At 34.7% G+C, this 12,989-nt stretch overlaps 1 protein-coding gene across 1 annotated transcript in view; it reads left to right on the forward strand.

Annotated features, from left to right (window-relative positions):
* The first annotated feature begins 245 nt into the window (after window positions 1-245).
* The window catches only part of LOC107558036 (thrombospondin type-1 domain-containing protein 7B-like), an 85,562-nt gene continuing 72,818 nt past the window's right edge, over window positions 246-12,989 (forward strand). Inside the window, exons 1-4 of the mRNA XM_016241642.1 lie at window positions 246-453; window positions 2,923-3,151; window positions 9,048-9,163; window positions 11,157-11,289. Of these exons, the coding sequence (XP_016097128.1) occupies window positions 321-453; window positions 2,923-3,151; window positions 9,048-9,163; window positions 11,157-11,289 (611 nt within the window). The 5' untranslated portion in view covers window positions 246-320. The remainder of the gene's footprint in view (window positions 454-2,922; window positions 3,152-9,047; window positions 9,164-11,156; window positions 11,290-12,989) is intronic.

Below are 12,989 nucleotides of genomic sequence, written 5' to 3' on the forward strand. Positions count from 1 at the left end.
AAAAAATATATTGTTAAATATTATTACAAATAAGAATAACTGGTTTGTATTTTAATAGATTTTAAAATGTAAAATCTATACACATGTTGTATATTACAATATACTGTATATTGTAATAGTAAATGTTGATAATGGCCAGTATAACTCTTTTTTTTCATTCTTTCAGTAAAGAAATGTAAAGCAACAACAATAACCTCTTATATCTTTGAACACCAAGTAAAGATGGTGACATTACAACTTGTGTCGTGCTCCACTGAACAGGGCAGCTTGTTCCTGAGGAGCTCTGTGAAGATGAGCCGCCCCCTAAAGAGGTGTCCTGCATGATGGCGTGTTCAGGTGACTGTGTGCTCAGCTCATGGTCTGATTGGTCCTCCTGCTCCCACAGCTGCTCCAGTAAAAACTCAGAGGGCAGACAAAGCCGCACACGGACCATATTAGGCTTGCCGGGAGAAGGTCAGTTGACTTTCATCTTCCACAGAAATTGGATAATAATGTTTTTACAAATGTCTGACCAATTCATTTTTAATTAAAGCGTGTGACATGGTGATACAGCTTGCAGTCTGGCCTGCATGTGTCACTTCCTAACCTCTTTCATTCCCACCGTGTTCCAGACTCTCTGCACCTTCCTATCTATTACAATAAAAATATTTATAAAATGAGAAAACAAACAAACAGATAATTTAATGCTGTGATATTGATTTGACAAGGGACACATTTTTCATTTATTATCATCTGAGGGTGACACCATTAATCAGTTTGTTTTTGTGAGTGGACGAGCAATTTTGCATTCTTTGTTTCAGAGGATCAGTGATAAAAATGTGTTCACAGGGTCTCATTTTTCTGTCTGCCTACATACAGCTGTGGGCTTTTCCAATCACGCACAGTCCTTCTGGAATGACAGAAAGAGCTGTGTAATTAAGACTTAAATATACCTTTGTCTGGAGACTGCTTCTGCCCACTTCATGCATCTGGAAAATGGAAATAAAGCCCCAGCCTCTACACACCATCTACCGAGTGTCATTAATCAGACAAGCCCTTATTAATATTCAGCCAGTCTGTGTTACACTCATAATGAGTCCCTGTGTTATGGAGAAAGGCTGAATGTCAATACAATGTCATTAGCTTCAAGGGCAGATGGTGTAGGAATTACTTTTAATTATAGAAAGTGCAGAAGTAATTTTGGAGGCTGATCCCAGAGAACTTGTCACAGGTGTTCCTGCATCACGTGTGGGATACATATTCAGTTTTCTGATTCAGGTGTAGAATGTTGAGTTGATTTCAAGTACGAGGAAATTTTGATAACGACATTGAAACTCTGGCTGATAGAGATGAGCTGATTTGATTTTATGGTTGATGGCAGATTCTACACTGTTATGTGGTTAAATAAATTATATAAAGGGATAGAAATGTTGTCGTCATGCACTTTCCAAACTTGTATGACTTTTCTTCTGCAGAACATACAAAACCAAATAGTTTTGGTGATCATTGACTTGCATCCAAAAAAAAATAAAAATCTTATAATATCAACTTTTATGCTCCACAAAAGAAAGTCATAGAGGTTTGAAACAACTTGAGGGTGAGTAAATGATGACATAATTTTCTCAGACTGTTCTTCATTGTTTGGACAAAGAGGTAAACTCAAGCTATTGTTTGAGCTGTTGTTGCTGTGTTGGGGAAGTTAAACAATAGCAATATTTTGCTAAAACATGAGTATATATTTTGATTGTTAAAATACTACGTTCATTCTTTATATACACCATCGAGGGTGATTTATTTTCCCCCAAAAAACTGCAAACACCAGTGTTATTTTAGTATTGTTTATGTAATATTAAAGATTTTTTAAATATAATTTTGAATGAGCTTTTTCATTTTAATTTTAGTTTAAATTAAGTTTTTTTGTTCTTTTTTATGTGCTTTTTAAAATAAATAATTTAAATTTGTGTCATTTTTAAATAGTTTTACTTTATTTGTATTTCTAAGTTTTACTTCAGTGTTAGTACATAAACTTGTTTTCAGTTATTTTCAGTTTATTTTTGCCACATGGTACCATCACAGACAGGCTCAAAATCACTTTCCAGAACATTCTCGTTCACCATTCCTGGCTGGTGGAATGATCTTCCCACCCGTATCCGGAATGCTGAATCCCTAACAGTTTTCAAGCGACAGCTGAAAACTCATCTCTTTCTACGCTACTTTACTTCATCCTAAAAAAAAGTTAAAATATTTCTCTTTATTTATTCCTTCCCTTTCTAGCTTGCACTTATTTGAACAATGCCTGAAACTTGGTATTACGAGCACTTCCTGTGTCTGTTTACCTCTTTAAGCAGAATCGATTGTATTCCCCAATTGTATGTCACTTTGGATAAAAGTGTCTGCAAAATTACTAAATGTAAATGTATTTCAGTTACAACATTTCAAATTATCTTTTCAAATCATACAATTTGTCATCTTATATTTAATGTAATTGAATTTATTTTTTTATTTCAATTAAGAATTTACATTTTCTTTAATGATAACAACACTGTGACATTGGCTCTTTTAGCACTGCGTTGAATAACCAGACAGCAACATTAACTCAACCAATGGCTTGAGTTTGAGGCAACCAAACTTTGACTGACCAAAGAGATAAAATATTATTATTATTATTATTATCATTGTTGTTGTTGTTTAATTTCATTTGATGCTGCTAGTGGTTCAGAAATCACATCATGAACAATTTTTAAATTATTTTTAAGCATTTCTTGTACCACATAACAAAGCTCAGCCTATTTCTCCTTTCGACATGCCTTCACATGTCCCAGTAGATTTCTGTTTCATGCCTCCTGTGCTCATGTAGCTCATTAACATTTTATGGAGCATTAAAGCAAACTTAAGAGAGGCTTTTCCCTCTGTAATGCAGTTAATGATCTTTCCCATTCCCAGCTAAGGCATGTCCAGCTGCTACTGCTCTGGAGGAGTGGAGAACTTGTAATGATCATCCATGCATCACGTTCTACTGGGAAGCGTCGCCATGGGGACCATGCATTGAGGACTCCTCCATGAATCTAAATGGCACCGGCTACTGGAACGGAACAGCCACCTGTGCAGTCGGTGTGCAGATTCGTAAAGTGGTCTGCATGAAAATGGGCATCGGGCCAGTTATTCCCAAAAGGTGACTTATTTTAATGTATGAAATTTTTAATCTGTAGATTTGTGTATTTCCACACACCACATTGAAAGTCTTCACAGTGGCATTTTGTGGAGGTTAGATTACTAAAGCACATAGATTTTCCACCACTGCTCATAGCAGTTGAAATTGTGTATTTTACTAGTCTTTGGTGATCACTGCTTTTAATTTGAAATAACATAAACCACTTACTGTAGCTGTCAGATACAGGCAACAAGGCTTTGTTCAAACAGGCAGCAAAATCTGAATTGATTTTTTATTCTTTTGGGAAATCCAAATTAAATCTCTTTAGTTGTTTGTAGTCTGAACAGCAAAAAAACTAATTGAAAACCTATCCTTTTGTGATTTTAAATTCGATTTAAATCAGATTTAGGAAATGCACTTAATTCAGTACAGTAAGATCATATCGAACATCATTTTGTTTTTTCATAATTTGGGATTAGGTGTGACTAACATCATATACAATTTAGTTACAGATGTAGGCACTCTTGCACTTTATCTCATTTACATGCATGTAGCACTCGCTATGTATAAATGATCAAATAAGGGAATGGTTTTGGACACGGTGTATGTATGAATGAGCAAAATGTGGTGATGCCTTTAATGCTTATGCTTTTTTTGTCAATATAAAAACATGACAACAGCTTAACAAGCACCTTGTCAAATACATTCAGTTTCCTCATCAAATATGTGCTGGCATAAAGGTTTTGCAGTGTTCCTGAATCCAGCCTATTTCCTTTATGGGATCATCCATTTTTATAGCTTTATCTTTAAAACATTGTCAGCATTTTGTCTCCCAGATATATATATATATATATAGATAGATAGATAGATAGATAGATAGATAGATAGATATACAGTGGGTACGGAAAGTATTCAGACCCCCTTACATTTTTCACTCTTTGTTATATTGCAGCCATTTGCTAAAATATTCAAATACAAGAGGCATAATATCACACACACAAATTTGGTCAATAATGTACTTCTCACATGGAAATATTTCCGTCTACTAGCTTTTGTGAATATATGTACATTTTGCTTGAACATAGCACTAAATTAAGGCAGATATTATTAGGTGCTGCTTCTCTGGGATGCGTCTTTGAACAGCAAAACTGGGAATTAGTGTTTCACATATTCTTGCTACACAATCACGCAATCCTGAAATCCCACTTTGATAGTTTTCCATTCAAACACCTTCGCTCGAGCAGCAGAAGCTGAGATTCAGAAATATTGGTGGGGCTTGCTGCAGCTTGTTGTACTTTTACACAGCATGAATGAAATATACAGTAAAAACTGAAAACGGTTCTCAAGAGTTTCGCATTTCCCTGACCTTTTCTCAGGAGAAGATTGCTGGTTTACTTGTGCTGAAACCATATCTTGTACATTGAGTCTGTCAATATTCTCAGTCTTATGATGTAAGTGACTCTGAATGCAGGCTCGACTGATTTTTCTGTATGAGAGGATTGGAGGTTTGTGTTGCCCTAGGTCTTTCCTTCATAAATGTTTCCTGTGGGAGTGTTGTAATGGTGCTTTGGGTAAGATAAATGTTCTATTGCATTGCATGGAGGAGATATTGTGTTGCGCATCAGGAAAAAGGACTCATAAATAATGCAGCCGTTTATCCATTTCTTTCTTTTATATTAATGACAGCAACATAAAAGTGAGTTTATGGGCTGGTGTATTTCATTGGCCTGGTAATAGGTTTTGGCTTGACCTCAGTTGTGAGAGGGGGAATGTCTTGAAAAAATAAAAAAATAAAATAAAAAATAGCATTTTCCCCAAATTCGATAGCAGCATAATTAAGATCTACTTTTTGCAGCGCACCTATGATGCCAACAGTACATAGATTTTTGAAGACACCAAGTATATGTTTATCTTATTTGATTTTTATTTATTTATTTATTTTTATTGCATGCATGCATTTAAGAACCATTAAGATCTGGATTTTTTTAACTTATATGTGACCCTGGACCACAAAACCAGTCATAAGGGTCAATTTTTTTAAAATGAGATTTATACATCATCTGAAAGCTGAATAAATAAGCTTAATTTAAATAAGGGTTAAATAACCCTTTTAAATAAGGGTTGTTAGGATAGTACATAATTTGGCCGAGATACAACTATTTGAAGATCTGGAATCTGAGGGTGCAAAAAAATCTAAATATTGGGAAAATTGCCTTTAAAGTTGTCCAAATGAAGTTCTTAGCAATGCATATTACTAATCAAAAATTAAGTTTGAATATATTTACGGTAGGAAATTTACAAAATATCTTAATTTTTACTTTACTTAATATCCTAATGATTTTTGGCATAAAAGACAAATCAATAATTTTGACCCATACAATGCTATAGCTAAAAATATACCCCAGCGACTTAAGACTGGTTTTGTGGTCCAGGGTCACAAATATTCTCTGAAAACAAATCTTCCTTTCTAAAAAAAAAAAACAAGACAGGCATACTAATTAATAACAATTATGTATTTATTTATTGCTGCAGTATAAACCCTATATTGAGTTCAAAGTGGGAGAGCAAAAGGCATATCGTTGTGTTAAGGAGAAAGAGTTGTTAGATACCACTGTGTTTACAAATGAATTGGTAATCTAGGCTTCTTTACAGTCAGGAGAGAACAAATCACACTCTGGTTTATAGTGATCTGACACACATACACACACCTGCTCTCACCCACAGATGTACTGAAGTATAAATCAGAGATGGATGTGCTGTATATGGCATATATGTGTTTGATGGTGTGAGTAAATTTATGTGTTTGTGTCACACACATATCATATCCCTTGTGCCCTGCCGCATGTGCTGGAGGCAAGAACAGAACATCAGTTATATAGCGAGTGTTCTGTCGTCATGTGGAAGCAGCTGATGTTTCATACGTAGGTGGAGTGTGTTCAGCTCTCCACTTTATTTAAAACAGCAGGGCTGAGCTATTTAAACACCCTGATATATGAAATGACCCAACAGGGAGATGTTTGTTTATCTTACTGCTGCTAGACTGCTTCTTTATTAATACTCTTTTCCTGATATGCTTGCATGAAGAGGAAAACAAACCAGGTTCTATATAGGTGCAATGCGACACAATTATCTGACAACTATTTATCTGTCAAATGAAATGTGAAAGCGCTGATCTCAGCCAATCAGAGGATATTTAATGTTATTAAATTACAGTTATATGGAACAGGATTATTTTTTTTATTTTGGACCAATGAAATGTGGGGTGATGCAAGTTTAAGCTTGATTTTTCCGATTCTATTCCCCCCTCATTCCACATCATTTCCTGTCTTCGCTCTCTGCTCCTGCTCTCCACACTCTCTCTGCTGCCACATAATTTCCTGCCTTGTCTTTTAATAAATAGAATCACTTTAATCCACGGCCTTGTGTGAATTATTGATTTTCTAAAACTATGGCAACAGCAAGATGATAAAACGGTGTTAATTTTTTTTCATTATTATTTATTGTTAATAATAATTGTAATAATAATTATTCAATTAAGTAATTTGCCTACAGATAGGATAGAACTGTTTGAATCAGAATAGTTTATTAGTATTGTTGTTGTTTTACAACGGATAGGGTAATGAACCCTATCAATCAGAATAGTTTTAATATTAGTATATTAATATTAATATTATTAAACAGAAATGTGTAATTTCTGCACCACCTGCCTCACCAAATTGCAAAAAAAAAAAAAATTTGGCATTGATCTCACCAAACGTATGCCATTGGTTGAGTCAGAGTTGCTGTGTTGTTATGAAACGAAGAGGAAAAAGAGTAAAATGTTAAAAACATTCATCACAGTCACACTTTTAAGGGAAATCAGCTTTAATTATTAACTAGTGTTTTTATCATATTGCTTTTGTCATGAGACGTAATGCTTGCTTTTTGAACGGCTTCAGGCACAAACCTGCCTCATCCAATTATACTACATTTTATGCTGGAAAAAATCCAAACTCATGCTTTATTCGTGCTTGGTTTCCATACAGAGGAAAAGACAGGGTCAACCTGTTGTCATCTGTGATGTCTCCTCTGCTCTGTCTTTCTTTCTACTGATTTCTTGCATTTATCCTCCACCCACTCTTTTGTTCCTTTCCTAAAGCTCTGTAGCATCATTGCCTTTGGGTGATTGCCCTCTGTAATGACATTCTGCTCCACAGAGCACAAAAGTGAGAGAGAAACAGATGATTCATGCCTCTGTTCTTTCTTGTCCCCTGCTTTGATGTGTCCTGTTTGCTGGTCTCCAAAGCCTGTAGTTGGTAGAGCCCTGCTGCCCTTTAGAGCTGCTGCATGCTGGGAATTGAACCAAGACTTGAAATGAATTGTCCAGAATCCAGCTCATAGGGATGGACGTTCTCCAAGGGACAACATGCTCTCAAACAAAAGCATGCACTCACACTCACAAGGACACACATGAGACAAACTCCTCAGCATGATGTACGTCCTAGTGCATATGTAAGGGATCATGTACAGACATCCAGTCATTATTGCAAAATAATGGCTCTTGTTTCACCCTGAAGGGGTTTGTTTTGTGAAAATTACCGTCTGGCTGTACATGATCCCTTATATATTCACCAGGGAGAATTTTACTATCCCGCCTACGACTTGGCTGTTTACCAAATAAATTAATATGTATGAAATATTGATTTAAGTTACATTTCTTTTAATATGTTAGAAGAAACTGATACCGCAGAGTGATAGGAGATGTATGATACAGGTGTATATGAAAAAGTAAGTACACCCCATGGACAGTAAATGTTGGGGGATGTGCATATTTTTTTCCACAGAAGACAATTTAAATTCTGTTGATAATTTTTGTTTGACAAATAACTATAAACTTTCAAATTTTTTTCAGTTATGTCACCCATCAATACTGTCAAGATAAAGTTCTACCATTCAAACATTTGGAGTCAGTAAGAATGCGTTTAATAAAAAAGTGGGGGGGAAAAGTGACAAGTTTCCACAAAAATATTAAGCAGCACGTAAGAAATGTTTCTTGAGCAGCAAATTAGTATATTAGAATGATTTCTGAAGGATCATGTGACTCTGAAGACTGGAGTAATGATGCTGAAAATTCAGCTTTGCATCACAGGAATAAATTTTAATTGTGTAAAATATAATATTTTAATACCTTTCAGTTATTTTAAATTGTAATAATATTTCACAATATTGCTGTTTTTACTATTTAAAAAAAAAAAAATCTTACTAACCCCAAACCTTTGAATGGTACTGCATGATCCACATATGTTGGGAAAAAATTAATTGGGTTTACTATTTTTTTCACAGCATTGTATGTTCGAAATTGGTTGACAAATACACAGTCATTACACAAAAATGTGACCTTAGAGCACTGATCGACCAATCAGAATCAAGTATTGTAGAGAGCCAAATAATAAACACACTTTGCATTAGATGAGAGAGTACAGTCTAGAGAGCTCTGTGTGGGTGTTCTCTCTTATCTCTCTCCCTCTTAAGAAATCTAAAGGCTCACATAACCTCTTGCTCCCTGTCAGTCATACCAAAATAACTCACCTTTACCGTATACTCACTCAGATACAATCAGCTGCAGCCTCTTCTGGTAAGACGCAATAAATATTACATCAACTTCCCCTACAATGTGGCCGTGATCTTCTGTTACACAGATAGTGTCATTGTAACTGTGTTGCATCTGTACATGATAATGTCTGGGTTTGTGGGGTACAGTAAATCAAACAGTACTTACAGTCAGCACAGATGATATCTGCACCCATGCTAGAAGGTCAAGGACGAAGTGACTACAGTGTGAATCAAGACAGCTTATCACTGATCATGAAAACATTCTCTCTGTTCTCCGTATGTGTGTGTGTGTGTGTGTGCGTGTGTGTGTGTGTGTGTGTCATAGGTGTCCAGAATCTGCCCGACCAGACACTATTCAGCCCTGTTTACTGCCCTGTAAGAAAGATTGCATTGTGACTCCTTTCAGTGAATGGACAGCCTGCCCTACCACATGCCTGCCAGGTATTGATACAGTCTCTTCACACAACCTTTAGCTGTGACATTTCAGTGGTACCTCACTTACAAGGTACCACTGAAATGTCAGTGGTACAAGAATTTTCACCTGAAAATAAAAAGTCTGTTTATTTACCCACCCTCATGTGGTGCTCTTATTTGTCCTGTAGAACACATAAGTAGATTTTTTTTACTCTTACCATACAACAATAATGTTTTCTTTTTCTTCGTTTAAACTATAAAAAATAGAATTCTGTCATCATTTACTCAACCTCAAGTTGTGCCAAACCTGTATGAGAAGACATTCATACAGGCCTGGAGCAACTTGAGGGTGAGTAAATGATGACAGAAAATTCCTTTAATACAGTAATAACAAAAAAACAATGCTATAATTTAAAATAACAATGACACTTTCTGTTTGTATATATTTTAAAATGTCATTTATTTCTGTGAAAGCTTAATTTTTTTAGCATCATTACTCCAGTCTTCAGTGTCACATGATCCTTCAGAAATCATTCTAATATGCTGATTTGCTGCTCAAGAAACATTTCTTATTATTATCAATGTTGAAAGCAGTTGTGCCGTGTCATATCTTTGCAGAAACTTTTTTTTTCAGAACTTTTTGGTGAATAGAAAGTTGAAAAGAATTTAAGCACTTAATGGAAATAGCAATCTTTTGTAACATTATAAGTGTCTTCACTGTCTCTAATGCATCCTTTCTGAATAAAAGTGTTAATTAATCTAAAAAATTCTTACTGACCTTAAACTTTTGAACAGTAATGTATAGTATATCTAGCTCCATAAAGGACCAAAAAAGCACCTTAAATGTATCGTAGAGGTGGTCCATAGTGCCTGTCATAATGTTCCCTGTCTTGTGAAGCCATGCAATAACTTTTTGAAAAGACTGAAATATAAGTTATTATTAGCTGAACATATTGGTGACCTAAGCTCTTGAAAGGACATTATAAACGCTAGGATAGAAAGGCCTGCGTTCACTTTCTTCAAAGAACTTCTTCTTTTGTGATCCACAGAAAAAAAAGGTTTGGCAGGCTTGATTGCTCAAAATAGCCAATGCTATGGCTGCAGAGTGAACTGACTTTCTTTTAAAAGGGACTTTGTATAAAAAATAAAAAATGAGCTACATAAACCAGAGTTTATTGTGTTGCCTCATTTAAATTTACTCTAACTGCCTTTCTATAAACATGATTTTTGCTTATAAAAATTCCGCAAATGCTGTTGTGTATAATGAATTAGGAATATTCCAACTTTCATTTGATTGAAAACCACATTGCCTAATATTTTGACTCATACCAACTCTCTCTTATCTAATAATTAATTTTTTTTCCTAGGAGATAAAGCATAATATTTACAGAGTTTGTTATTATAAACTAGAATTCATAACCTCCATGAGGACAGTGTGTTGATAAATAATCAGGGATTTACACTTTCACACAATCGAGACTGCTAGGATGTGATGTCTTACACCTCTGCTGTAAACATGGTGAAAGCCAGACCACATACGTGAAGATCATTCTCAGAGGGACTTTTCTTACCCACAGAACAGTTTTAATACTCTTTAATGAGACAATTAATTGACAATTACTTCCACTAAAGAAACAAGGAATAAACAGGCATTTATTATAACTGAATCAAATGGTAACATTTGAAGAAATGTTTTAAATAACTGATATCCCCTTTGTAAATAGTGTGCTTTGCCCTGTTTTGGTCTTCTGTTATTGAAATCACCTTCTTAATTGTGCTATTATCAGTCTTTTAGTAATTAGTGATGTGTAATGAGCCTTACAACGTCTGTTAAATGAAGTCGTTACATCAGCTTAGGATCCATACAGGGAACAGGAAGTGAACTCCACCAGAGAATCATATCATTACCTCTTATCTAAAGAGCTCTTTGAATTGTTCCTGCTGTGGTAACCTCTGTCAGAATACTAATAAAGTGAAAGATGGGTGAAAGTAATGTTTTCTTTGTGTTTGTACTGTGCAGTGAACAGCAGCATGCCCTCGCAGTCACGATTCAGGATCATCATCCAGCGGGCGGCCAATGGGGGTCAAGAGTGTCCAGATACTTTATATGAGGAGAGAGAATGTGAGGCTCTTCTGGTTTGTCCTATTTACAGGTGAATAAACTGCAGTTGCACTAGTGGTTTACCAATTTCTCAGCTAGACCGATACAATGTTTGCGGTCCAGCCTGTTTTGGTTTTGTGGAGTTGAGAGTATCAAAACCTTTTACAAATGCACACAGCAGTTCAGAATCGCATGCAATGAAATGCATGAATGAATATATTATATGCTGTTTTGTACGCTTACAATACTATCCTCAAATTACACAAGTAACACATTGTAGCTGTAATTTACTGCACAAGTAAATGCCAAGCTATTTGCACATTTCTCTGCCTCATGAATATATGTGAATGCGATTTTGCTGTTGTAATTACTTTTTAAATTGTTATTCTGCCAAGTTTATTCACAAATAGAAGAAGGTTGATTTTTTTAACACAATAATAGTTATAACAGATAGCATTTTGTTTCTGTCAATTAGTCCCATTAAAAATAAATAAATAAAACACTTGTATGCAGACATTTCCGGAGGAATAACCTGTAGCTCTGGCGCATTGTACTTCATGCTTTTACACCATGCAAATAAACCTCAATCCATGCTTCTGAATGCCTGAAAAGTCACAGGGCGTTGTTGAATAACAATGATGTGGAGCCGGCATACACTAACATTCAAAAGTTTGTGGTCAGTACATTTTTATTTATTTTTTGCTTTGAAAAATAAATACATAAATACTTATTTGGCAAGGATGCACTAAATTGATCAAAAATAACAGTAACGATTTAGATTATTTAAATAAATAAATTGTGTTATTTTAACCTTTTTATTCATCAGAGAATCGTGAAGAAACATTGATAATAATTTCGACATTGATAATAATAAGTGTTTCTTGAGCACCAAATAAGCAATTTTACATCAGCTTTTCATCACAGGAATAAATTACAAATTACATTTAAAACATTTTTTAAAATTTACCAACCCCAAACTTTTGAATGTTAGCATATTAGATAATTCTCATACTCCACTCCATCATACCCAGTAATGCTGAATGTCGTGTTATGTAAAGAATAACTGACGACGGGCTGTTGAATTATTAATTATACCCGAGGTGTGCATTATTTTCTAACACAATGAACTTGTAATTCAACGGACCAGAGTCAAGAGCCAGCAAGGAGGCCCCATGTCAGGGTTCAGACAGTAATGCTTTGATAAAGTAAAACTTTGATAAAGTTTCAGTCGAGTGTGTTAATGTTTGAAAATGAAGAGGCAGCACTATAAAACTGGTGCAAACTGCAGAGAAGTGGAAAAAGAGAAAAGAAAGTGAGCAAGATAAGGGTAAGTGATGGCAACTTCTGACACTTGCTTGTTTGTCACGGAGGTCAAAGGAAGTCAACAGTATTTACATGTTTTCAAACAGCCATTCAGTTTTTTTATTCACTTTGGTGTTTATCAAATAACACAAAATATTTAAATATGCCATATCTTTATTCAAAAATGTGTTTACACTTAGGCCTATTTTGCATTTTAATCAGGAATAAAACATTCCAGACCAGAAAATAGTTTATTATGTATTATTATTATTTATAATAATAATAATAATAAATTATTCTCTTTAATTGTCATAGCCCAGGTGTAATCTCACTAAATGTTCTTATTTTTTTTCTGAAAGCAATGGTTAAACTTTTAAAAAGTTGTAAAAATTGTAAATAATTGTTAAAAGTGCTTAAAAAAAAAAATATATATATATATATAATAATATA

This window comes from Sinocyclocheilus grahami, unplaced genomic scaffold (assembly GCF_001515645.1).
Source record: "Sinocyclocheilus grahami isolate Dianchi unplaced genomic scaffold, SAMN03320097.WGS_v1.1 scaffold630.1, whole genome shotgun sequence".
NCBI lineage: Eukaryota > Metazoa > Chordata > Actinopteri > Cypriniformes > Cyprinidae > Sinocyclocheilus > Sinocyclocheilus grahami.